General features: G+C 36.0%; 1 protein-coding gene across 2 annotated transcripts in view; it reads right to left on the bottom strand.

Moving 5' to 3' along the window:
- Positions 1–525: 525 nt before the first annotated feature.
- Positions 526–24,855, bottom strand: part of LOC139152084 (serine/threonine-protein kinase 33-like) — a 60,530-nt gene continuing 36,200 nt past the window's right edge. For both annotated transcript variants that reach the window (XM_070725180.1, XM_070725189.1), the window contains exons 2-11: positions 16,145–16,392; positions 14,393–14,497; positions 13,674–13,809; positions 12,614–12,696; positions 10,077–10,158; positions 9,457–9,532; positions 8,851–8,963; positions 7,894–8,156; positions 7,038–7,151; positions 526–6,497 (exon numbers count right to left, since the gene is read on the bottom strand). In XM_070725180.1, coding sequence (XP_070581281.1) covers positions 6,258–6,497; positions 7,038–7,151; positions 7,894–8,156; positions 8,851–8,963; positions 9,457–9,532; positions 10,077–10,158; positions 12,614–12,696; positions 13,674–13,809; positions 14,393–14,497; positions 16,145–16,336 — 1,404 coding nt within the window. In that variant the 5' untranslated portion in view covers positions 16,337–16,392 and the 3' untranslated portion in view covers positions 526–6,257. The remainder of the gene's footprint in view (positions 6,498–7,037; positions 7,152–7,893; positions 8,157–8,850; positions 8,964–9,456; positions 9,533–10,076; positions 10,159–12,613; positions 12,697–13,673; positions 13,810–14,392; positions 14,498–16,144; positions 16,393–24,855) is intronic.

The raw sequence follows: 24,855 nt of genomic DNA, 5'->3' as shown, positions 1-24,855 counted from the left end.
GAAATCATTTAAGAAGTTCTACGGTAGATACGGAGATGTTGTATCAAAATATGACCTGTCTGTTTCTTGAATGATGAGTGACAGCATACCAAATTTTGACTCACAAAAGTAATTTGGTGAATTCACCAAATAACAATGGATTTGTCGCTTTGGGTCAATCTTGACGGGTGCAGCTAGCTGGCAGGGTACGCTTACCCATTCCGGCCACCTGGTACTAGCACTATTTCGTGGTTCAAGATGACGCCACTGCCTTTGTCAGTTTCGATATGTTCCTTGGACCTGGTAAATTTCATTGTTACCTTGAATGATAATGATTATTGGACCTGATTTGATGTGTATTGTACACCCTGGTGCGAAACACATCATGTAACTGGTTAAAGAACTAAACTATTTGTTGCAAGTTCAGGTCAATGCAGGATTTTGATATGTAGTCAAGTACATACCAGCTGCATCACTCGTTTTCTTCCAACTTTGCATATGAATGTGATGGTGAAAAGACAAACATACAAATAAAACTTTAACACGTTATTTGTTTTCACTTTTGTACTTATCTTTAATTACCATATGCAGGAAAAACATTTGCATACAGACATCTTATTGGTGGACGGTAAATAAACTCAGCCAATGAAAATTTTCTATACATTTGAATGTGTTCACTAAACCACCACAGAACTCTGAGTGCCCCTAGAATTCCCACATCAAAGCATGATGCTGAAAAAATACCAATACAAACAGCAATCGAACAAGAATTGGAAGATGTTCACTTTCTTTTGAGTTTTCATTAAATATATACAGAATATTTCTCCAAAACCACATCTATTTTTTTGAGCTGATAAATGTCATATATCTCCATCATAGTTAAAAGTTGTGATTGCTGAACAATAAGTGCTCACAGTGTAATAAAGATCGTAGCCGAGATAAAATTTCTTAATAAAAATATGTTTGCACATTCATATGACTCTGGGTGAAAATTACAATAGAGTGTCACGGTCAGAGTCACTAGAGGTGTCTCCGGTCAAGTTACTTTTTATCAAGGGGTATCTTAAAACAATCTTTTTGTCAAGGTTCTCATGCTTGATTCTTAAGTCAACTATTTCTTAACATCAAGACTTGCCATGCTAGTCCCACTAAAATCTTAATGAACAATCAGATCCAATACAGGAAGAAATTCGCATACTGTACAATCAAGCAAGCCAAGACGATGAAGGCAAAAACGGCACAAAAATAAGAAAAGAAAACTTTTTGTTATTGCTAGAGATTTTAAAATATATTCTTGGATGGATTAAAACTCTCAACAAATGATAGCTTAAATTTGCATGCTGTGAAATATCAAACGTTAATCTCACGTGGCAATACACACTTTAAAATGACAATGTAATGACTTTTGGACATGGATGCTGTAGTATGCAGTAGGAATATACTGGTGAATTGTCTATTGTCACTACCGTGACCACTGACAGAAAGATAATTACATGGTCATACCTGTCAAACAGATTACCTGGCACTTAGTTTTTATCATTATTAAGTTTGTAACCATGGTAATTCAACAGTTCTTAATTTTTTCCTTTACATGGAACATACCGTTTATATTCAGACACAACACTGACGAAACTGTTACTGCCATACGCAAAGGGACAAAAGGTGCTCTATTTGGATTGTTGTGTGTCAAGAAAATCTAAAATATAATTTGAACACCACAATGGGCTCAATCAACCCTGCATGTTTTTATATGATGTAGGTCAAACATAATCAAGGTCAAAAATGACAACAGATTTGTTTCTAATCTTAGGTCTCACAAAAATGATGATCCCATGGTTGAAAATTTTACTTTCGTATTTGTAGTTCAAAAGATTAAACTACCAACATGAACATAACAAAAACATGAGTGTCTGCAAGCAATCGCATATCTGACTCACAGCAGTCCATTTAAGACACTTTGCACTGTACAGTGCAAACATGTCTGTCCACAGATGTTAACTCTTTCTAACATTTTCAATGGTTGTTTTTTACTGAAGACACAAAGGCTGACATGGTTAGTTTTAACCAATACATGCCAGGATGAGATAGAAAACTGTCTTTTTGCAAGTAACTCTACTATATTCCAAAGTTCCTTGCTGCTGAAAAGCTGTTTCCTTGGTATGAATACTTTGGATAAAATCAACTTAACCAACTTTTCTGTTGTACTTAAATCACACAAATATTATCCAAACATGGTAAATTTGTCCCTTTGAAATGGCAAATAGTAGCTTCAGTAAATTGTTCATGAATAAATAAAAGCTTCAGCAGTTGTATCTTTTGAAGTAATTTCCAGTACTTTTGTTCCATTTGCAAATTCACTTTCTTGTTCTTCTTCTAAAGTTATGTTGAAATTGATAGCGCTCAACATGTCTATATATCTGTATGTCAGTAGTATTTAGTATTATTTTTTGGAGCTAAATTTTAGTCAGGAATAGAAATTTTTTGTCAACAGTGACATTGTATACTAATGACAGTTTTGTATATAGAACAAAGTAAACTGTATTAGCATCGTTTGTATTTTGTATCCATTACAAAAGAATTAGAAATTTAAGTTTTATGCAACAAGAAACAATGACAATGTTATCAGATGATACAGATGCTGTCCCTTTGATTTGCTGACAAGATCACATACAACAATAAAGAATAACTTCCTACTGCATCAGTCCTCCGTCTTGTTTTATCATACTATCTCTGTAATCAAAGTAAAATAAAGGTATGAAATTGGAAGACTAATAACAAAGTGTTAGCTCTGTTAAAAGAAAGCAACCCAGAGATTATGTAAAAGAATTGCATATAAGACTAGCTTTGCTCTCAGTAATACTACAAAAACTGAAAGCTTCAATGGACCTTAAGAGTAATCACTCTCAAATGAAAGAAATGTTGACTTTTTGTGATAAATTAGAAAAAATAAATACTGAGACAATTAACTGAGTACTATTGAAGTTTCCTAATGAAATGCTGTGACAGATTGAGATGCTGCTTTTCCAGTTTGTGATGGAATTAATAAAACCTAAATTGTCAGACATAGTATTGTGTTTCAGTATGGTATTGTTTCATGTCTGAAACTTCGACATGCAGGTCAACTTTATATCTTAATTATTTGGTATTTTGTGATTGTAATATGTGCATTTCTTGCAGAAATAAATATGCGTCGAAATGCTTCCTTGACTGGGTGTTACACCTTACTGCACAGGTGACTACTCCACAATATTTTTTATTCAATATACCAAAGTGACAAAGTGGAGCAATAAATCTATAAGGAACTAAGTTATATTGATAAAGTGACAGAGGCATGCAAGTTAATATCCATTCAATGCATCAACTTTGTGAGAAATCTGAGCAAAGGACGGTTACAGTGATTGGACGGACTGTACTAGCACTACCCATCAGTGGTAATCAATGTCAACCCGGTAAACCCCGACATGTCAAAGGTCACATTGAGGTCAGAGTTCAAAGAGTTAAAAGACAATGCAGTATTTAGGGAGTTAAAGCTCAGCTTGTTTTTTCTGATGAGTTGTACAAAGCTGACAATTCTACTAAGTGCAATGAATGGGAAAAAATCAACTCACATTCCTCTATACAATTGTTTCTGTCACTTTCCATTAACAGATGTGAAACTTAACAATAATCATGCAAAACTGAAAAACCTACACAAAGGTAAAAAAGGTAAATTTCCATGACCTTTTCTGTGCTCACTGAGACGGAATTGAAATGAAACTGTCATTTGGACGGACAAAGAGTCAGAATGCTATGTGGAATTATTGCTGCTGGAATATTAACTATTCAGTTTGAAAATATGGACGGGTTACTACTGAATAAAATGAAATAACACATGCAAATGCTGAGAAAGAATTACTACAACACCTTGTTGGATCATAAAACTTCACTTTGCCAAATTCTCTCTTTGTTGTCTGCCAAAACTACATCAAATGTTGCAGGTACCAATGTTCAATTTCTCGGTTCATGTTTGTTTAGTTATTCTGTATACCTGTCTCTGACAAAAGCAGAAAAAGCATGTGGGGAAACTGATGTCTCTTGTCATCAAACATGAACTGTTACCTCCCTTTAAAGCCATACTTTGGTATAACCTTCCCAATACTCAATGATGTGGTTGAAACCAAATGGCAACAATGGGGATGACAGAATTACAGATTGATATCAGTGAACTTGACAAAGTAAAAAGGGAAATATTAATAATTTTGATAAAGTACAGCTGTGAGAGTAAAAAATAGCTGATGTGTTGATCATTTTCTTCTTTAAAACTTGATAAAAGTATGTAAAGTACTTCAGCAATTCAGAGTGATATATTTTATACAATGAACCAAGCATGATATTGTATAATTTAAATAAGTATCTTTCACATGAAATGTAATTAAAACTTGAAAATTTTACAGAATTGTACATAATATTTATTATTTTTTCAATGGAATGTAATATCAGTTGGACAGACAGCTCTCAATTTTGTAAATTGAACATGAGTATAGTAAACGGTGATATCTTGTGCAGCACAATACGTGAAGCAGAATGTGATAGCTGAAAAAAGAATTGTTTTGCAAATGTTGCGTTTCTATCTAAAAGACTGAGGGTCAGCTTATGCAGTTAGGAAGCCCACATACAAATATTTGAAGATTATTGCAAAAACTGTTCATCTGTGGCAATACCAAACTCTACCGACACTGCTGTGTTATGACTTTAACTGAAACTGCAGGACAATTTTTAGAAACCTTTTACCTTATTGTTTGGATGGTACCAAAGAAACTGAATTTGAAATCCTACACTGGCAACATCCTACTTGAGAAATATTTGTAAATTTTTTCAAAGAAAGAGTGATATGGTATCCAGCTAAAACTTTCACCTTGCTTTTGTTGTATATCAAGTTCACGGGCATTTTTGTTCTTTTGTTAGTCTACCTTGGCAAGACTTTCATTTATTTTTCTGTGATCACTAAAAATTTATTGTGGACAAAAGCAAGCTTGAAAAAAGCAGCCTAGATTGCAAATTAAAAGCCTGGTTAACAAACCAAAATTCTGGTCCAGGACAGATATCAAATTTACAAATATGTCATCACTTGTCAAATAACCATCCAATATCTACTTGTTTGTCAAATAACCATTGACCCTACTAACTACTTTCCAATCAGATTCTTGGCAACAGTCATACATGACAACCCTGTTGTTGAATAACAATTTCACAAAAAACACCCAAGGACTGATATTTGGTTTGAAAAACAACAAAAGCCACAATGTAATGAGCGGATTTAAACAGGTAGATTCACAGTACCAAAATAACACATTTATTACATAACTGGCCTTTATAGGTTTTTGCATTTCAAAAATCATTATTTATTTTATGTGTGTTTTGTCATAATTCACAGGAAACCAATAGAGTTTGATATCACCAACACAGACCTTGAAAAACTTGTTTTATCAATCACCACCATTAAAAGAAACTTATCATCTTTGAGGCATTGACCCTTTAACCATCATACTTTTGGTATGATCTCATAGTTTTCAATGTGATGGGTTGATCCATTTACATGGATTAGGGGATGGAAAGCTTAAAACTTACTAAAGTAGAAAAAGCAATGTTTACAATTTACGAGCTGTGACGTGAGAACACATACCGCATAAAAACGTGCAACGAAATATAAGGATCAAAATAAGCAACCATCAAGACTGCTACACAAATGGCAGTTTACAACAAACATACATGACACAAAGTAGGTAGCTTTCATTTGATATCCGAAAATACAACTCAGTAAGTGACAAATTAAAAATTTCTTTTTTCTGTACACAAAAAAATGGAAAGGAACTTAAAACTTAAAACAAGAAAGCTAAAATTACAATGACTGGTTGAACACACACATCTTTACAGACCCCCTGGACTATAATCACAGACACTGAGTATGTGCAAAAACCATACTGTACGTATGATTAACTTGTGACCTTCATTTCACATTACACCCCTGTTTTCTTGTAGTGGTTTTCACCAAGTTACTATACAATGTTAGGGCAAGACCATGTTACACTCCAAACGGGTGTAAGACCAACTTATAGGAGGGGTATTGAGGTAAATGAACAAACTCTGCCACTCTTGCTTTGAGCATGATATAACATTGGTTCCTATTCCACCCTTGGAGGTTAGTTTGCTATTTAGGATGTTCTGTAGTTAATGAAGTTCACAATAGGCATTTACTATTTTCTCCATTTGTAATCTAAGATACCATGCAGCACATTTCATCAATGGCTCCCTAGAGCCTGCCCGGATGTTTTTCGTTTTGCCGGAGTCCCTTTTGACGTGACTGACGATGACTTGGGTGATGATGGTTTGCTTCCTGTACCTCCTTTACTGCCTGTTTTGCTGATGGGTGATCCTTGACGAACTGATGTCGGGGTTGCTTTGGGTCGCGTCGATCCTGTCTTGGTCACTGAACCTGTTGCAGCTGAGGCCGACCTTACCTTGTGAGGCCCATTTGCAGCCTTGTCAAAGATAAATCAGAAAGTCTTTGTCAATGGTAAAACACACAAAGTATTTTTTCTTTTCCCATGGATTCCCAATCTGGATTGACTATTTTCATGGAATATAGCAAGTATGTTAAATGTTAGCGCATTCATCATTACACACAAAAATGCAACAGGCTATTTACTAATATTTCTTGATAAAATTTTCCTCATACATAATATGGAATACATCACTGACACTTTCCCCATCAGAAACCTTAGTCAATGGCAAAGCACAAAGAGTTTTTTTTTCTTTTCCAACAGATTCCTAATGAGGATTAACTATTTTCCATGGCATATAGCAAGTATACCAGCAGACGTTAGTGCATTCATTATCAGCTAAAAATGCATAAAAATGACAGGCTATTCGCCATGTTGGCTGAATATTTCTTGATAAAAATTTTCCTCACACATAAGTTTGGATACTACACCAAAATGGAAACAAACAATCAGACTGGTACCAATGAAAACATCTGGGTATAAGATCATGTAAGGTCACACAAATGGCCCTTTACTTACCCCTGTCTTGGACGACGTAAGTCCAGTCTTGCCCATGGACGACCCTTTCTTTCCAATAGATCCTCGTTTCATTCCTGCCACGGTTCCTGGACTTTTGCTTCCAGATGACTTGCTCTAAAATATTTCCAGGAAAAAATAAGTCAATGCTTTATGCTGTATCACTTTAACCATAATCTCTTCCATGCAATACATACATGTACATGTATCTCAATCAACTTTTGAGAATCAAGACCAAATGAAAGAGGGTATTGTTGGTTCAATGTGTATTAGAAACCTGAACTTTGCACCTTTGCTTTCAATGTTTATCAAAATCTTTACATTTTTCATCAGTTTTTAAGTTTTTGACTGTGGGATGGGAAAGAGTTATGGAATGTGCCTAATTAACAAGACACTAAATCAGAATTATAAGAAGAAAAAACGGGGAATTTGCTACTGTAACACAAGTTTGCATGGATGACCATCATTTAATAATATACCGTGAGCAGTCTTACATGATTTTGATGAGTTACACCTATCATTGTTTTGAGTGCAACGATGTTTGCAAAAAATCGATACTTTTTTCAACAGTGTTTTCTTTAAAACATAGAACAAAAAATAGTTTATCAACTATAAATGATGATATGAAGAACAAAGCTCTCCGTCAGCAGAATAAGTTCACAAACAAATGGTTACACCCCTTTCTGGAAGTAGGGGCTCAAAAAGTATCCATAGAAAAAATACAATGTTTCTTTTCATTTTGAGAAAATCATCTTCTGTTTGGTACAGAGACAACACTGAAATTCATTCACTTGGGAGTCATCATTGAACAGCGCCCTCTATGTTCAGAATATAAATACCATTTGTACAAGTGGCATACCTGTAGTTCCTTTTCAGGGTTTGATTCTTTAGCATGAGTACTTGTGTCTGAGCTTTTTGAAGGGTCATTGTTATTTTCCCCGTTTATTGCACCCTCTTCCTCCAGTTTCAGCTCTGCTTTCCAGTGTTTCATCATCTCAATGACATTCTTAGGGCCGCCTGCCGTGTAATCTTGGCCTGTTATCCAGGGGTGGTCTAAAACTTCGCTGGCCGTCAGCCGGTGAGCTGGATCAACTTTCAACATTCCTTGAATTGCATCTTTGGCTGAGGAGGAGTCGAAAAATTTGGAAAATAGGAAATCACAAATAACATCTCATTTATGTGACACCTCAAAGTTAGATTATTCATAGTACAGATAACTTGTTGGACAACTGCTAATAGCGGTCAATATTTTCAAAAGTTAATTAAATTTCACGTTTTCTCTCATTACTTTGCTCTGAAAATTCATGCGCATCCACAACAGATGAAAGGGGCATGTTAACAATGTACAGTCAGTTTCTGGTCATACTCAACCCTAACTGGCTTTTATACACACCAACAAATGGCTTCTTTGCCAAATTAACCCTTTGACTGCTGTAATTTTCCCTGTCAATATTTTAGTGCTATTTTACTACTTTCTATGCATTTTTCGTAGCCCTTTTAACAGTTTTGGACCAAATGGACATACCTTATCAAAATCTACAGTTTATGATCAAAATATTTGGATAAATCTGAAAAATATGTTTGGATCTGAATAAACATTATCTGGGTTATATATTTTATAAAGAGATAAAAATTGACTTTGGCACTCAGAGGGTTATGACAAAACCTATTATGTATGGCTGTACAATGCTATACTTGAATTTAAATATCATGCTATCTGTGTGGATATCTACCCGCAATCAAGGGTCAAACATGGAAACAATAAAACCAATGGAAAAAAATCCACTCATGGGAAAGGATTTTTTTATGAACTTACCTGCTTCACTGATTTCCGTCCAAACTCCCGTTGACAGATCCAATTCACCTTTTTTAATATTTTCATACAGTGACTCCTCATCCTTGCCAACAAATGGTGGACTACCTTGGATGCTGTAAATTAGAAGCAAAAAAAGATAGTATCGAAATGGAAAGAAAAATGGCCGAGTCATTTGCAACTGTACTGCCTAAGTTGATATGAATATTTATAACTGCAGTTTGAGTCATACATAGAAATAAAACGACACGACTACATGATGCATATCAGAGAAATTGTTCTTAGTTAAATTGTACCAGGTACCTAGCTGACACTTGCCTGCCCAAGAACTTTGCCTTGATCATGGGCTGACTATGGGGCCAGGATACTTTGAAAGATGAAATATGGCTGTGACAGAGTATTTCTGGGTATGTCTTTCCAAAATACACCAGTTGCCATAACCTAACCTCATCATTGTTGTCACAAATTTGGTCCATTATCATTGTTTTTAAAGGCAGAGCTTGGCAAAACTGTAAAGGAAAGTGGCGGGGCAAGGGGGTGCGGTGGAGTTTGCATAGGGTTTAAAGTGGTAAGCTCTTGTAAGAACAACGAGCTGAGTCTAATACTTACAGTGTGTATGCAATGACACCTATACTCCATGTATCACATTGCTGAGTGTAGGACCGTCCAATCACAACTTCTGGGGCTACAGAAAAGAAATGAACATGTTGAAATTACTTTTAAACAAATGAAAATAATAAATGGAAGCCACTAGTATACTGTAATGTTGTATTACTGAACTGACATTTATTTTCAATGGAGCCTTTTTTCCTCTTGCAGTATTCATCAAGATAGCATAATAGTTTTTCACTGATTATCAAAAAAAATCGCTCAAGCATTAATTAAGCAGAAATTGATTTATAATTTGAGACTATGAGCTATTATCATTGTGTAGTAACTCCCTATTCAAGAGATACCTTGACATCATCTCATTAACCAAAAGATGGCAGGACACTCCGGTCTTGTTCTTTGCAATGTAGCACAGCGCCCTCACAGGCAAGTCACAACAACACAGACAAGCACTTTGGATTGAGAGAACTCTATAGTATTTTTTGTGTAGCACAGAGCCCTCACAGGCATGTTACAACAACACAGACACACACTTGCGAGTGACTGGATATACCTGTATCACATGGAATGAAAGTCTGCCTATAAGTCACTGAAAAAAAAAATTGTAAATGACGACTTACCCATATACATTGGAGTTCCACAAAAATCCTGTAAGGCACTATTAACATTTCCTTTGACGACTGATAAACCAAAATCTGTTACCTGAAAAGATAACAACACATATATCTGGTCAGGTTCACAAACATAATTTGCTAACACTGTGTCTGTTATCTCAAAGAAACAATACCACTTATAAATATGTACAGCAACTTTATGCCTATTAGCTAGTTGTTTATTCAAGATAAATTATCAATTTCATTTCTCCTTGGAGATTTTATTGGAAGGGGAAAGTTGCGCCTTAGAATAGTCATCACTATTATAAGGAATGTACAGACTTTCTGTGACAGAAAAGATGCAATGCTAAGCTTGTATCTTTCTCTGTAATATTGTGATGAACTTAAATTGGGACAGAAACATTGGTGCTGTGCAGGACATCCTGCAATAAATATATTGATACTTAAGATGCTCAATTCTTTTGAATTCACTGGGGAGATGAGAAGCGGGGCTAAAAAGTGGCCTGTAATTTGCAAGTGCACAACCCAAAGAGGAATTCTTGTCACTGACTTTAATAGCACTGTGCTTGCACAGTGGTATTATTGTGGACATCGTCGGTCAGAGGTGCTTGGTTTTTACCTTGGCATACCTTAGCAAGTGTCGGGGGAAAGCAGGAATGTTACCCTGGTAACAAAGCCATCCACAAAGCTATATACACATGTACTTTGTAACTATGTATTTCCAAAAATGTGGTGTGATCAATCTATCTCTGGGTAAGACTGGAAACAGTTGACAGATAAAATCAAAGACAAGCCACTTCAAGTGAAAGACATTAATTACCATTGGGGATTTGGTGCATATGTGTTCATTAGCTCCAAGTAACATTTTTTGCAAAAGTGCCAATAAAATTGTGATTTCAACAAGTTTGTGTGCACCTTAAAGACAAAGGCAATTCTCTACACTGCTACTGTGCACAGAATAAAATATTTGCATTGCATTTGGTCTTCAAAAAGTCAAATAGTACATTAAAAATTCATTTGTATCCATGTGTACTCATTGCATTAAATACAGATACATGCTTGTACACGTAGATGTTTTATACCTTTCAAATTGATCTATACTTTGTACTAGGATTCTTGTATACATCACTAAAGATTGAAATTTTGCATTTTTATAACATTTAGAAGTAAAATATAAAATGATTATATGTTGAATTGTGAGCCGAGAGATCCTAGCAGATAGAAAAGTTAAAACATTACATAGAGGAAAACAGTCACGACTTCATTTGTCATGACACTGAAATACTATCTATTCTGTTGCCAACAAGGTTTATCAAGGCCTAAAAGAGTCTTGAAGGTAGGTGTATCCAATGGTTTTCCTCTTTCAAAGGCAGATTTTGCCACAATGCCAGCTTTATGGACATTTGTGTTCAATGAAAATTGTAATATTTGACTAGATATACACATCCTGTGGGTGTACTTTTTTACCACTAATCATTGCAATTCAACCCTTGCATCCCCATGTTCCTGTATATGGATTCTCCCATCCTTTTGAAAACCACTGGGATGTACCAAAGTATGGGGCTACACTGGCTATCACTCATTTGCTAATCCTTCAGCAAGAAAACTAAGTGATCAGCTTGAGGCTTTTATAGCAGAGTTTGAACACAAATATTGCATGTGATTGATGTATGGAGCATGGACTGTGAGAATACAACACCAGATAATTGGAGTATCAGATTACCTTGGAGGCAAATGAAGATATGGTGCATTAAAACACTACCATTAAATTAGGGCATGGAGACCTTGAGGTAACTTGCAAGGTCAAATGCTTATCAGGGATCTCCTTAAGATAATATGCACCTCGAAAGTGAAAGACTTAAACTTTTGCTCTAACTTTCCTCAAGGAATCTTTCAATCATTCTCTTTCTAAATCAAGAATAAAAATAGGGGGTCACCGTGCAAATTTTGGTACTAGAGAAACAAATAACCCAAGATTTATCGATATTAGAAATTCAAAATGGCCGCCATCCCTGTGTTAACTCTATGGCGAAAAATAAAAATTTTCGAATTTCAAAAAACTAAGCCGGTGAAAAGTTTTCTTTCACCAAGAGCTTTAAAATGAACCCCCACAAGTGGTATATCAGAAGAGAACTGTAAAAGTTTGAGAGTCCGAATGTCTGTCCCCGAGGTGCGTTCTACCTTAAGACACTCTATTAACCACCGCACCAAAATGGTTTGGCCCAAATCTGTTGGTATCAATGGTAACAGTGGACCTGTTTACAAGGAATTTGGGGTGCGCAGGTTGAAAGAACACTGCCCACAGTTAGCTGTCCACAAACCAATCCTAAATTTGTATGAAATGAATGAGAGTAGCACCGGCACAAAATGTAATGTTTATATCGAAAGTAACTCCTATATTTAATCAGGAATTTTAGAGCAATGGATGTGGTTGGAAAAAATTACAGTACTGTAGTAATTATTTTGAGACATTAAGGACATATTGCAGCCATGTATACATTGGTGAATTATCAAACTTTGGAAAATGGATGTAGAACACTCACCTTTATTATTAGTTTATCATCTGGCTTGCAGGGGTCTGTGCTCAGCAAAATATTCTCTAATTTAATATCACGGTGTACTATATCTGTGAAGAGAATAAGACAATGTATATGATTGTAAGACTTTCTGCTTTGAGGAGAAAAAGAATTGCAGTTACATACAAAACTAAAATGGTGAAAAAATTATCAAAAGTTACAGTTTCTGGCCCTTCAGGTATGTCCTTGATAATTAACAAATTGACTACATCTGAAATTTCAAAACCCATCTGATAATACTCTGTACAGGTATTGGCTCCTCTTTCAAACTACCATGCTTGTTATACATCTGTACAGATGAACAATTCATTTGTAAATTCCCTTTCTCCCATGAGGTTACTCTTCAGAATTGCGCAAGATAGAATTTGGATTCAAGTATGGTATTTCCAATTTTCTGTAATTTTACCGTCCTCCAACAAATTCCTTTTCGTTTGATTTTATCCATTGACTATTCACTGAAAGTGTATTGATGTCAACATCATGCACAGGATGTTAGTTACAAAATAATGATAAAATGAGTCAGGAGTGGAGATTAGTAGACACACGTAGCATTCTGCATTAACAACCAGCAACCTAGGGAGTCACTAGTGTAAGGATGGAGTACATAGCTGGAGGACTCCCTGGAAAACCATTTTAAGGGTGCTAGCTGAAACTTGTAATTATTTTCACTACTTTTATTTTTTTTATATTAAAAACAATTTCTTGTTCTATCATGTTGAAACACCCATTCTTTAGTTTGTCAACAAAGCGTCTAGATGGGCAAATCGCTTTGTTTACATGTACATTTGAATTCTAGTCAGGACCAGGATTAGCAAACGTCAATAATAACAATGCAGTCTGCACATGTACAGGCTGAGTTGACAAGCTGAATACTGTGTATATCAACATGCTTTGGGGAGTACAACATGAAACTGTCATTGACATTAAAAACATGTGGCTCCTTTATTTTGTATCAAATGTTTGCATCAACAAATTATCACTAGTGTCTGAAATGACCATAAAGTTGATCAGTAGATTCAAAACTTACCATTTTTATGTAGATATGATATTGCACTTGCAAGTCTTTCTATGAGTGTCCTTGTCTCCTCCTCAGTAAAAGTTCCTTTCTTAAATAATGACTGCAGCTCTCCCGCATCACAAATCTCCATCACTAAGTACATTCGCTGAATAAATACAACATGGGGGAAAATGTCAGCACAATGATGTTACAATACAGGTACCGGAACACACATAATGCCTACCACCATTGCTTTCTCCTGGTTTCTCTCACAAGGGGTAATGTCCTCTTCTACTTGAAATTTTGGGGAGGGTATGGGGGATTTGGTTCCGATTGAGGGGGAGCACGATAAATAATGCAAATTTGATTTATGCACATTATGGATTTTCAAGGCATTTGCAGATTAAGGTCATACATAGTCTAATTACACACAGTCTCCACTTTCTTGCTGTTTCAATCATTGCTTTATAACCTGGAAGCAAACTCCAGTTGACAATCTTTCAGCTTTCAGTACATCTCTATACCAAAGTACACGTACAAGAAAACCTACAATCTGCAGAAAGATGTAGTGAGTTTACTTAACTATTTGTGTGATGTTACATCGTAATCAGCAATCATGCTGTAGAATGCAACAATCGATAAAGATGTCTCTGTCAGTATCTCAGGATCTCATTGAAGAAGGACATGTCACACATTTGTGAAGAGAACAAATTACTGCCAAAAGCAGAACTGATTGAGCCAAAACTTACCTTTGCTGTTTCAAAAATTTCTTCTAAATGTATAATATGTATATGATTTACTCTTTTAAGGATGGCTACTTCTCGTTCTAAGAGTTTCACAGCAGAACTTCCAGCCTGAAAACAAGTCAAAGTCAAGTTGATCAAAGTTAATTCATGGAGACAGCAGTAATCTTTTGTTTCCACACATACGGTAAAAAACTTGCCTCCTTACTATGCAGTTTGGTTTTTGCTGACATACATGTACATATATGCTACAAATGAAAGTGTACTTACTTCACATATTATATTTTACCCTTTGAGCGCCAAAGTCAATTTTTGTTGCCTTTATAAAATATATTCCAAACAATTTTTTTCAGGTTCAAACATTTTGTTCTGATTTTTCTCAAAATTTTGACCAAAAACTGGATTTTATAATAAGTACTGTCCACCTTGTCCAAAATTTTCAAAAGAATAACAGAAAAATTTGTAAAAATTGGGAAAATGTGTCACTATAGTTTTGGCGGGAAAAATTACAGCACTCAAAGGGTTAAGGGCTAGTAGCTGTAACTTTAATTTTGATGATTTTTCACCATTTTTGAGAAACTTAGGTGGTTATATTCTCAAAGCTCTATGCACACTGTACATATGTACTAGTTGTTGTTGCTCACTTGATAGTGAATTCTTAAACCTAGGGGTCCAATTGCTTTAAGAAGGTTTAGGAGGCCTCCTAAGAACACTTCATTGCTTTCATGATGAAGATTGTGAGTAGTCTTATCTAAGTTTGCTCTAAATCATATAAAAATTAGTAAGTACTATATCTTACTAATTCTTAGTTTTGAATTGTTTAATTTGTCTGTGTGTATGCATTTACATACTTGCCTGTATATGCAATTTGCACAAAGTACATATTCTAAATGGAAAATTTATCATTGTATTCAGAAATAAAACATTCCTTTCAAAATGATATTGTTCTGGACAGGTGGTTTTTTCGTTTCCAACGTGACCAACTATCCTGTAATTTGTTCAAGTCCCAAAGGGGCTTGAAATTCAGAAATGCATGGCTTGCCATGTGTTGATAATGATGGAATGTAATGACAAATTATTGATGACAGGTTTACAATCTATTCACTGCACCACACACTCATTACACTTACAGGTGTATCAAGTTACGTACAACATCATCCATTCGATATTTTCACCTGAGAGAGTGTGGGAAACACAGACAACTCAGCTCTGACTCAAATCAGATCAATTTGTTTTCCTTTTTTGTGTATGAAATTTATCAGAGACACTGATGCCATTTTGGAACTAGTGTTCTTCTCTTGCAATGAGTAAATATCCACTGAGAGCATTCGTCATTCAAGTGAAGTGACAGTCCATGTAAAAGGCCAGTACAGTAGCTCTAACTTTTGATGTGTTTGTTTTTGGTTTTTAATGTCAACTACAGTTTCTTGTTCTTCTCCCCAGAGCATGAGACACACAGTGTTCAGCTTGTCAACTCAGCCTGTGCATGTGTAGACTGCATTTGTTAATTGTTGACGATTGAATTCTTGTCCAGACTAGAATTCAAATGTAAACAATATCAGTGCATTTACACAAATAGACACTGTATCGATAAGCTAAATAGTTGTTTAACATGCTTAGGGGAGTAGAACAAGAAGTTGTTATCTATGTACATCAAAAATAGTGAAAAAACATCAAATGTTACAACTTCTGGCCCTTTTACTTTCCCTGAATGAAATGTAAATATCACTATATTGTGAAAACAAACAAACTACGTACCTTTTCTTTGTTGACAATTTTTATAGCCCATCTTGTATTATCGTCAATTCTCACAGCTTCTAACACTTTACCAAAACTCCCCTTCCCGAGCAATTCGCCAAATTTGTACGTTTTTTCTATCGTGGATTCATCCTCTATTCGAGTGTGCGGAATCTGCCTCTCGGCACTGCCGGTTCGGTTCTTACTCGCCATTGTGTCAAAGGTTACAGGTCAGAGGTCGTCTGAAGTGTGCATCAGTCTCACCAGACCTGATAAATAAAGTAACACACAGATGTGTAAATAGGTTAATTAACAACACAATATGTTGCGATTTTCCAAATACATTCATAAACTCTGTGAGACTCTTTGAATGAGTGCCGTTTTGTTTTATTCCTTTCAAAATCATGCTTCTCTTTCCTGCAGAACTATTTAACCTAAAGAGGAAGAGTTTTTTAGTAATTTTTACATAAATAGGTTTGCCATTGCTTGATCAGATCAATAATAATTGGGAAACTGTGAGGGGAGGGGAGGGGAGAAGAACACAAACAGAAAATATTAAACTATGCGTGTTCCAGGAAATATTAGAATATATATACATGTAGCTTGCAAAAAAGCACCATCATACTACACAAATTGGATATATCAAAATTCCTGAAATCCTTTACCTTACTTATGTAGGCACACTTACAAGAAATTTGTATCTTCCACCTACATGTTATTCATGTGAATTTTGTTTCTGGTGACAAATAAACTGCATACATATTTACTATGTCAAGCAGTATGATTATACAAGTACTTCAAAAACATACATAGAGCTAGTTACATGTACAATATATTGTGTGGATCACCGTTTGAAAAGTAAGAACTATGATTAATGGTTGGCTTGAACAGGGACTTGTCATCAACTATGAACTTGGATTGATGAGTTTAGGTTAGTTCTCAACGCAGTGCCGGATCAACAGGTTTCTGGCTACTATAGGAATTCAAGATGGCCACTATGTCTCAGGTTTCAACTAACAAGTTACCAAAACAAAGTTGGTGACCTCCATCTTGTGGTTGAAGCCCACTGGAGCAGTATAGTAAACACAACTAGGAAAGGACAAAAATGCCGAAAAATTATGGCACATATCCACATATACATCTGTACATTTACGCCTTGTAAGCACAGGTCCAGTAGGCATAATTTGTGATGATTTTTTCCTACAATTATCATAAAAATAATTATGAATATTAATAAATTATTAATATGAATGTTACAGAATATTAAAACTTTTTTACACACAATGTCGTCTACTTTGTGTAAATGCCATCTGGAAACTCCATTGTTTTGATAATTATGATTATGAATAAATTATGATTATGATTAATAAAGTCATATTTTACACATTGTAATGTGCTTATGTGAACAACCCTCTGGAAACCCTCATACAGTTTCACAATCTATGCCAAAATATACAAGTGACACCATTGCCCAGGTTCAGTCTACGGCGAGAGTTACCATTGCCCAGGTTCAGTCTACGGCGAGAGTTACCATTGCCCAGGTTCAGTCTACGGCGAGAGTTACTACACAGTGTATATAATGAGAAGGTAGCCAGCTCCACTCGACAGTAAACTGACATACCCATGAATTACCTCCGTTTTCTTCACTTCTGCATGTTGATTCTCAAAATTTCTCCCGGTGTTGGCAAGTCCATAAATCAGCCATCAAATCTACCCAGTTTTGGCCACTTAGACGGAAAATTTGTGAAGTTTGAGGCTGCGAGAAGGTATAAATCGCCAATGAAATGATGCTGCCTTAGCGGAATCGACAGCATCCGGGTCTTTAGGGCCGTTAGCGAAATTTAGATGTAGCCGCCAAGCGGGGCCGGGGGCGGAGCCATGATTTAACGTTATTAGATATGCTGACATAATTGATCGTACGGCCAATGAACGCTCGTGACCTTTTTTACACATGAAAGTTACACTTACACTGTACGATTACTTCATGGTCTATCCAAGGATGGAGGTGCCTAAAGTCAACGGTCCAAGCTATGTATGTGTGATTACAAACGGATGACGGGTTGCAGATGCGTTTGTTTATGATAGATATCCGGTTGACATTGTGAAAATATGTCAAGTTCAGCGACTTGGCGAGGAGACCTCAAAACAGCGTACGTACGTACAAACACGCAGTCACCTTCCAATTGAACTTGTGATTTTCAGAGATTTACAATGAAAATACAGGCAGCGTTGACTGTCGTCTATTTGCTGCCCAACAAAATATTAAAAACGCAGTCACTGACGTGTTTTACAGACAAAGCACAGACAATGTACCTTGAAATCGATATCATTTTTATTGAAAAGGCGTGCGCGTGCTGGCGTTACGAGGACCTGTTACTTTTTTATGAATATGTTAGACAAATATATCCATGTCTTGCAAAAAATACTGAGAAAAATGAAATTTAATAATATTATCATTAGTTTTATTACAGAGCTTCCGTTAACGCAAAATCCTGCGTATTTACAGCATGTTATTACTTTGAAGTACGCAAAGTAAATGACGTCTGCGTAATCCGATACGCATTAAAAAGCGCAGTCTCTGTAACAAAGACATGAGCACACGTAGTTTCCCTTCAATGTGAAGTTTATCCAGGACTAAAAATAAATTGTTTGCTGATAAAATGTTCATAATTTAGCAATATTTTGTCCTACATCCTGTCAATCACGTTTTCCTTCAAGTCTGTACTAATAAAAATGTAACAAGTTCAATAGAGTTCGTCGTTATTGCAAAAAAAACATGTTTTTTTTTCCGCTGCGCCCAATGCATACTTGTAAACCCTGAAGATCTCCTAGTCGAATATCAAGTTTAAGTTAATGCTACGCAGACTTAAAAATAATAGTTTTATGCCGGTCCGCAAACTTATTCCAGAATATTGCAAAATTGGCCATAATTGGCAGCCGTGATTCCAGTCTCATCTGTCTCGTGTGAGCGCGTTGGTTCACTACCCAAAACAGGATTACAAAATCGAAAAGTAGCTGTCTAAGTGACTATGCCTGATCTAAATGATCTGATGGTGATAACCATGGAAGGCCCGAGACTAAGTGAATTTGACTTCAGAGTAGCGATGACAGGTCAAGCAGCGAAGGCAATAGTGGGAAGTTGTAGTCTAAATAATTAGTAAGAAATGAAAATCGTCGACAGAAAATAGAAACAGAACAAATTGTGAAACTAATATCAAAGAAAAAACATTGTCAATGATGTTGTTTATTGAACACTTTATTCATTGACTTTTGAACCGGTTTTCGATATCGCGTAGACAGCTGTTATATATAGGTACTTACATGTAGTCATGTTGTACGCATTTTTGGTACATTTTACGCAAATAGAAAAACAATTTGCGAACAGCCTTACGCAGATTTGGAAATCCTAACCGAAGCTCTGCAGTTTTATCACACTCAGAAACTGAAGCGAGGACTTTCTGTCTTCGGGAAAAACAATTGACGCTACACACGGATGCAGCAGGGTCTATGGAAAAAACACTAAAATTTTGAAACGAGAACGGGCAAGAAAATGTCAGCACGTTTGTAAGCCTGGAAGTGTTAGTCGTGTTCCTTGCTATTCAAGGTATTTGTGGGTACGATGTGCACATGGCGGAGGTTCTTCGGGAATAGGTGGATACCGTGGAAACCTAGCTGTGATATCGCAGCGGCGAACGCGTTCAAATCAAAGGTCACCGCCACGGTCAAATATCACAGCTGGTGGAAACATTTTAATTGCTACGGATTAGTCGCTGATGTGTTTGGCGGAGGAGGGGCAGAGGAGTCGGTCACAGTCGATGACGGTGTGCTCACTGTCGTCGGAATTTCATCTGGACGTTTGTAATGGACGTATGTGATGACGGTGTCATCAAATAATATGGATAAGGTGTATATAATGCTGGCAAACACGATCGCAGCAATCTATATTGAGCTGCCTACTGCGGTGTTTGTTCAGTTGATGCTGTCCCCGTTTCGCTGAAGCTACCACCTCCATTGATCACATACCCAGTAAGCTGCTTTGGAGCAACCTTACAACTACTATAAAGTTCGAAAAATACATCGTCCAACTAGAGAAATGAAACTCATTCCACGTTTTGATGTTGATCAGACCATGGATCTATTTTTTACATCCATGATCAGACACATGTCCATTCGGGTCAACTGATGAGAGGTCTAATCAAAGGTCACGAGCGTTCATTGGCCGTACGATCAATTATGTCAGCATATCTGAACGTTAAATCATGGCTCCGCCCTCGGCCCCGCTTGGCGGCTACATTCAAATTTCGCAAACGGTCCTAAAAGACCCCGGATGCTGTCGATTCCGCTAAGGCAGCATCATTTCATTGGCGATTTATACCTTCTCGCAGCCTCAAACTTCACAAATTTTCCGTCTAAGTGGCCAAAACTGGGTAGATTTGATGGCTGATTTATGGACTTGCCAACACCGGGAGAAATTTTGAGAATCAACATGCAGAAGTGAAGAAAACGGAGGTAATTCATGGGTATGTCAGTTTACTGTCGAGTGGAGCTGGCTACCTTCTCATTATATACACTGTGTAGTAACTCTCGCCGTAGACTGAACCTGGGCAATGGTAACTCTCGCCGTAGACTGAACCTGGGCAATGGTGTCACTTGTATATTTTGGCATAGATTGTGAAACTATATAAGGGTTTCCAGAGGGTTGTTCACATAAGCACATTACAATGTGTAAAATATGACTTTATTAATCATAATCATAATTTATTAATAATCATAATTATCACAACAATGGAGTTTCCAGACAGCATTTACACAAAGTAGACGACATTGTGTGTAAAAAAGTTTTAATATTCTGTAACATTCATATTAATAATTTATTAATATTCATAATTATTTTTATGTCAATAATAGGAAAAAATCATCACAAATTATGTCTACTGGACCTGTGTTGTAAGCAGATGCAGCTCCTTCCTAAAACTTGGAAAACACTGGATCAGTTCTAGGATACTTCACATCAAGTACTAATTTGGAAAGATCATCTCAGTCTGTACAGCACTGACATGTACATGTGAGTCTACATGTATCTATGAGTTACACCTACAGTTTTAGTAAAACCCTGTAAATACAGTAAATTCTTTTTCAATTCTTTTTCTTTTCGATAGCTTATCAGCAAAGCACACAGTTTTTGATATTTTATAGGTATATAATAAACAGAAATCACAACTCTGATTTATAAATGAGGGTCAAGTTACAGTCAGTGACCCACAGAAAATTCATGAGCATGCTGCTACAATATCTTTAACCCTTTGAGTGCTGTAATTTTTCCCATCGAAATGTCGGTGCAACATTTTACATATTAATTTATTAATTTTTCTGCAATGTTTTTGATAATTTTGGACCAAATGGACATCATTTTTCAATTGCTACAGTCTTTTAGCAAAATTTTTTGAAAAATCAGAAAAAAAGAACTGATTGCGTAATATTTTATAAAGGCGACAGAAACTGACTTTGACACTCAAAGGGTAAATTTGAATAATAAGGGCAACTCCAGTTGACTGGAGACACCTTACCATGCACCTACACATGTATACCGTACATGTATATGCACACACATACTCGCTTGCTCCTTTCCTCCTCATTGCTCCCTCTCTCTCCCTCTCTCTAACACACACACACACACACATACAACAGGGTACAATAAATTGAATAATGTACTGTGTGCATGTATGTGCATGTGGATCCCTCATTCTGATGTTTAGCATCTATACAGGCTGTAACTGCCCAAGATTCCAGATATATCTAAATTAGAGTACATGTATATGACTTGTTCGATTGTATTTCTTCCTTTACACTGGTTCACTGTCCATAATCTGTATCAATGACCTAGATTCAGAAATGAGTGATATTGACTACAACTCTGTAACATGTAATATGTATTCTGATAACAGAAGTACATTGTACTTTACTGATATGAACTGAAGTAGCAATCATTTGGCAAATTTATCTTCATGTATAAACTCTCCCACTGAGCATCATAGATAGTGTAACTGCAGCTCATGCAAGTTGACTTGGCCGCACTGTCTGCATGCATGTAGAGACATGATAATTATGCTAGGTTATGTAAATAACAGTCAAATCAAATCAAAACTTGTGATCTCTGTCCGAGCTGTGTTTATTTTTTGATACATGTGTGATTTATCCACACATGTGTATATCTCAGTGAGCAAGAAAAACATGAATTTCATGGTCATTCTGTATTACATTACATGTAGTACATGCTTGTGTTGTTTGCAGAATGTATTTAAAGCCCCCTTCCCCACCAAACTTTGGTACATCCCCATGTTTCAAATTTGATGGGTGAACCTATATATAGGGAAATGGGGGGTGACAGGATCAAAACCCTTGTGAGAATTCTAGATCTGTCAAACATGTTTGAGCTTTGAAATCTTCAATGAATATGTCTCAAAGGTGTGCATTCAGTACACAACAACTAAATGTTTGAATTGACAAAAAAGGGCATAATAGTATCTGGGTCACGTATAACATTTTACATGCTTTGAAGAATAAATAGCCATGGTATGAAAAAAACAGCTATCAGCGATCCACACAGCGTACCGGTATGTATTATAACTACACCAAACATACGGTATACATGCATGTATGATAGTATGTTTGTAAAACTGCTTTGAGAGAAATAGTACCGGTATGTACCAAAGCACAAAGTAGACATGATATTTTTCCACACAATGTCATTGAAGTAATTTTCATGTCATCATGTGCTTTGGTGAGTGTTCTCCACAGCTTTGAAAGATAGATGGGCTGATAATTTACATAACAATACCTAATTTGTATATTTTTGTGTTATGTAAATGATTCATTTCTGTAGGCATAGATTTGCCAAAAAATCAGGGTGTAGCCTACTCAAATCTCTGTGCCTTGTACATTTGTAGAGAACGCTATTGAAGTATGGAAAAGGAAACATTGGTATTAGAATATCTCATGTAGCAGTACAACATATAAATAGAGAGTTGTATTGAGTTCCAAGGACAGAAAGTTGGCAGCATCCTAAATAGAATTGCAGGGCGTCAAGAGTGTAGAGTTTTAGAAATCTGATATCTACTCAAAACATCATTGATATCAACAGACAGACAAGAGACATGAAAGTATGTGTTTACACTGTAAATCTAACATTCTTGTTCTACTGACCTAGATATGAAGATTTAAACAATGATTATTTCATGCAGGTAGTGCGAGATTTAGAAGTTGCTACGGTAACAAGACTTCAGTATTTTGCAAAAGTGATAAGGAAGCATGGTCATTGTCAAGTTTTTATCACTTACATTTAGTGTATCTTTACACAATTCATAAGACAAGTCAGTATTTGTTTTGGCTGTGCAATTTCATGAAAACGTATGAATTATTATACGCACTGAAACTGAAAGTCTTAAACTCTTGTTCAAACATTCTTCACAGAAAGATGAAACCACTGCCTTTCAAATCAAGAGTAAAATCACTAGTCACTATGCAGGATTGGGATTTGAGAAACCAATAAACATTTACATTTGATATATTTGCAATTCAAAATGGCCTTGTATTATGCCTTGTATTAACTATGTGGAGGATAATTAAAATTTATTTTCATTAACCCTTTTCCTGCCAGACAGTATCATTTCCCCATCAGCCAAGTCAAAAAGCAGTACTGAGCCAAAACATGAAATATTTTCACCCACTTGGCTTGGTCTGTTACAGCATCTTTAGTCCATAAAAATCAAGTTTACAGAATTTATATTTTCAACAGCCTTCAAAAGTTCAATATTATGTTAAAATACACCATATGGAATATGTTGTGTTTCATTAATTTTAACCATCTTGACCTGATGCTGAAATATGGACTTGGCAGGAAAAGGGTTAAAAAATGGTGGAAACTTCATTCACACAAAAGGCTTCACAATGAATTCACAAGAGTAGCATAGCAGAACACAAAAGTATTGTACAAATTCTGAGATTCAAATATCTGTCCCCAAGACACTTTACTTGGCTGCCAGGACGCCAACCTAAGGTGCTTTCTGGTTGATAGCTCACCTTTGCTGACATCACTTGTCTCATCGTAACAGTCTATCAATGCTGTCATTTTCCACAAGTACTGGAGAAAGTCTCGGCGCCATTAGTAGAAAATGATGACAGCAAGTTTGTCATTAATGTCCCATAAAATTTCCAAACAACTTATCTACAATCACTGATAATTCACAATGAGTGAGGTTAGGTGGTTTTTGAATGTCAACAAGTAGTCATACATGTCTTGAACAGACCTTACAATGTTCCTTGAACAAATGCCAGCACTAATTTTTAAACTGGTTGTCTTCTGAAGGGTCACCATGACTGACATGCGTGACTGTGACCCTGAATGTGTCAGGACAAGTTTAGGTAAACAAACTCTTTCAGTACACAATTATTAGTATCAGGTTACACTGCAGTGGACAAAATTAGAACTGCAACCACTTGTACAGGTCTTTAAATACACAGGTTCTCTACGCACTGTGCAAATATGTCAGACACCAAAATCCTTGTATTGAATTTAATATTATGGCTACAGTGGTACATGTACCTACTACAGGACTTTTAGTCATAATCAAAGACAACATGAAAATCCAGAAATACCAGAACTGCATTACATACATATATATGTCTGTACACAATAAAGTACATATGCTATCAGTACTTACAGCAGTACATGT

Source organism: Ptychodera flava, chromosome 2 (assembly GCF_041260155.1).
Source record: "Ptychodera flava strain L36383 chromosome 2, AS_Pfla_20210202, whole genome shotgun sequence".
NCBI classification, from domain to species: domain Eukaryota; kingdom Metazoa; phylum Hemichordata; class Enteropneusta; family Ptychoderidae; genus Ptychodera; species Ptychodera flava.
The sequence above is the reverse complement of the archived record's forward strand: the minus strand, read 5'-3'. Positions and strand labels throughout refer to the sequence as shown.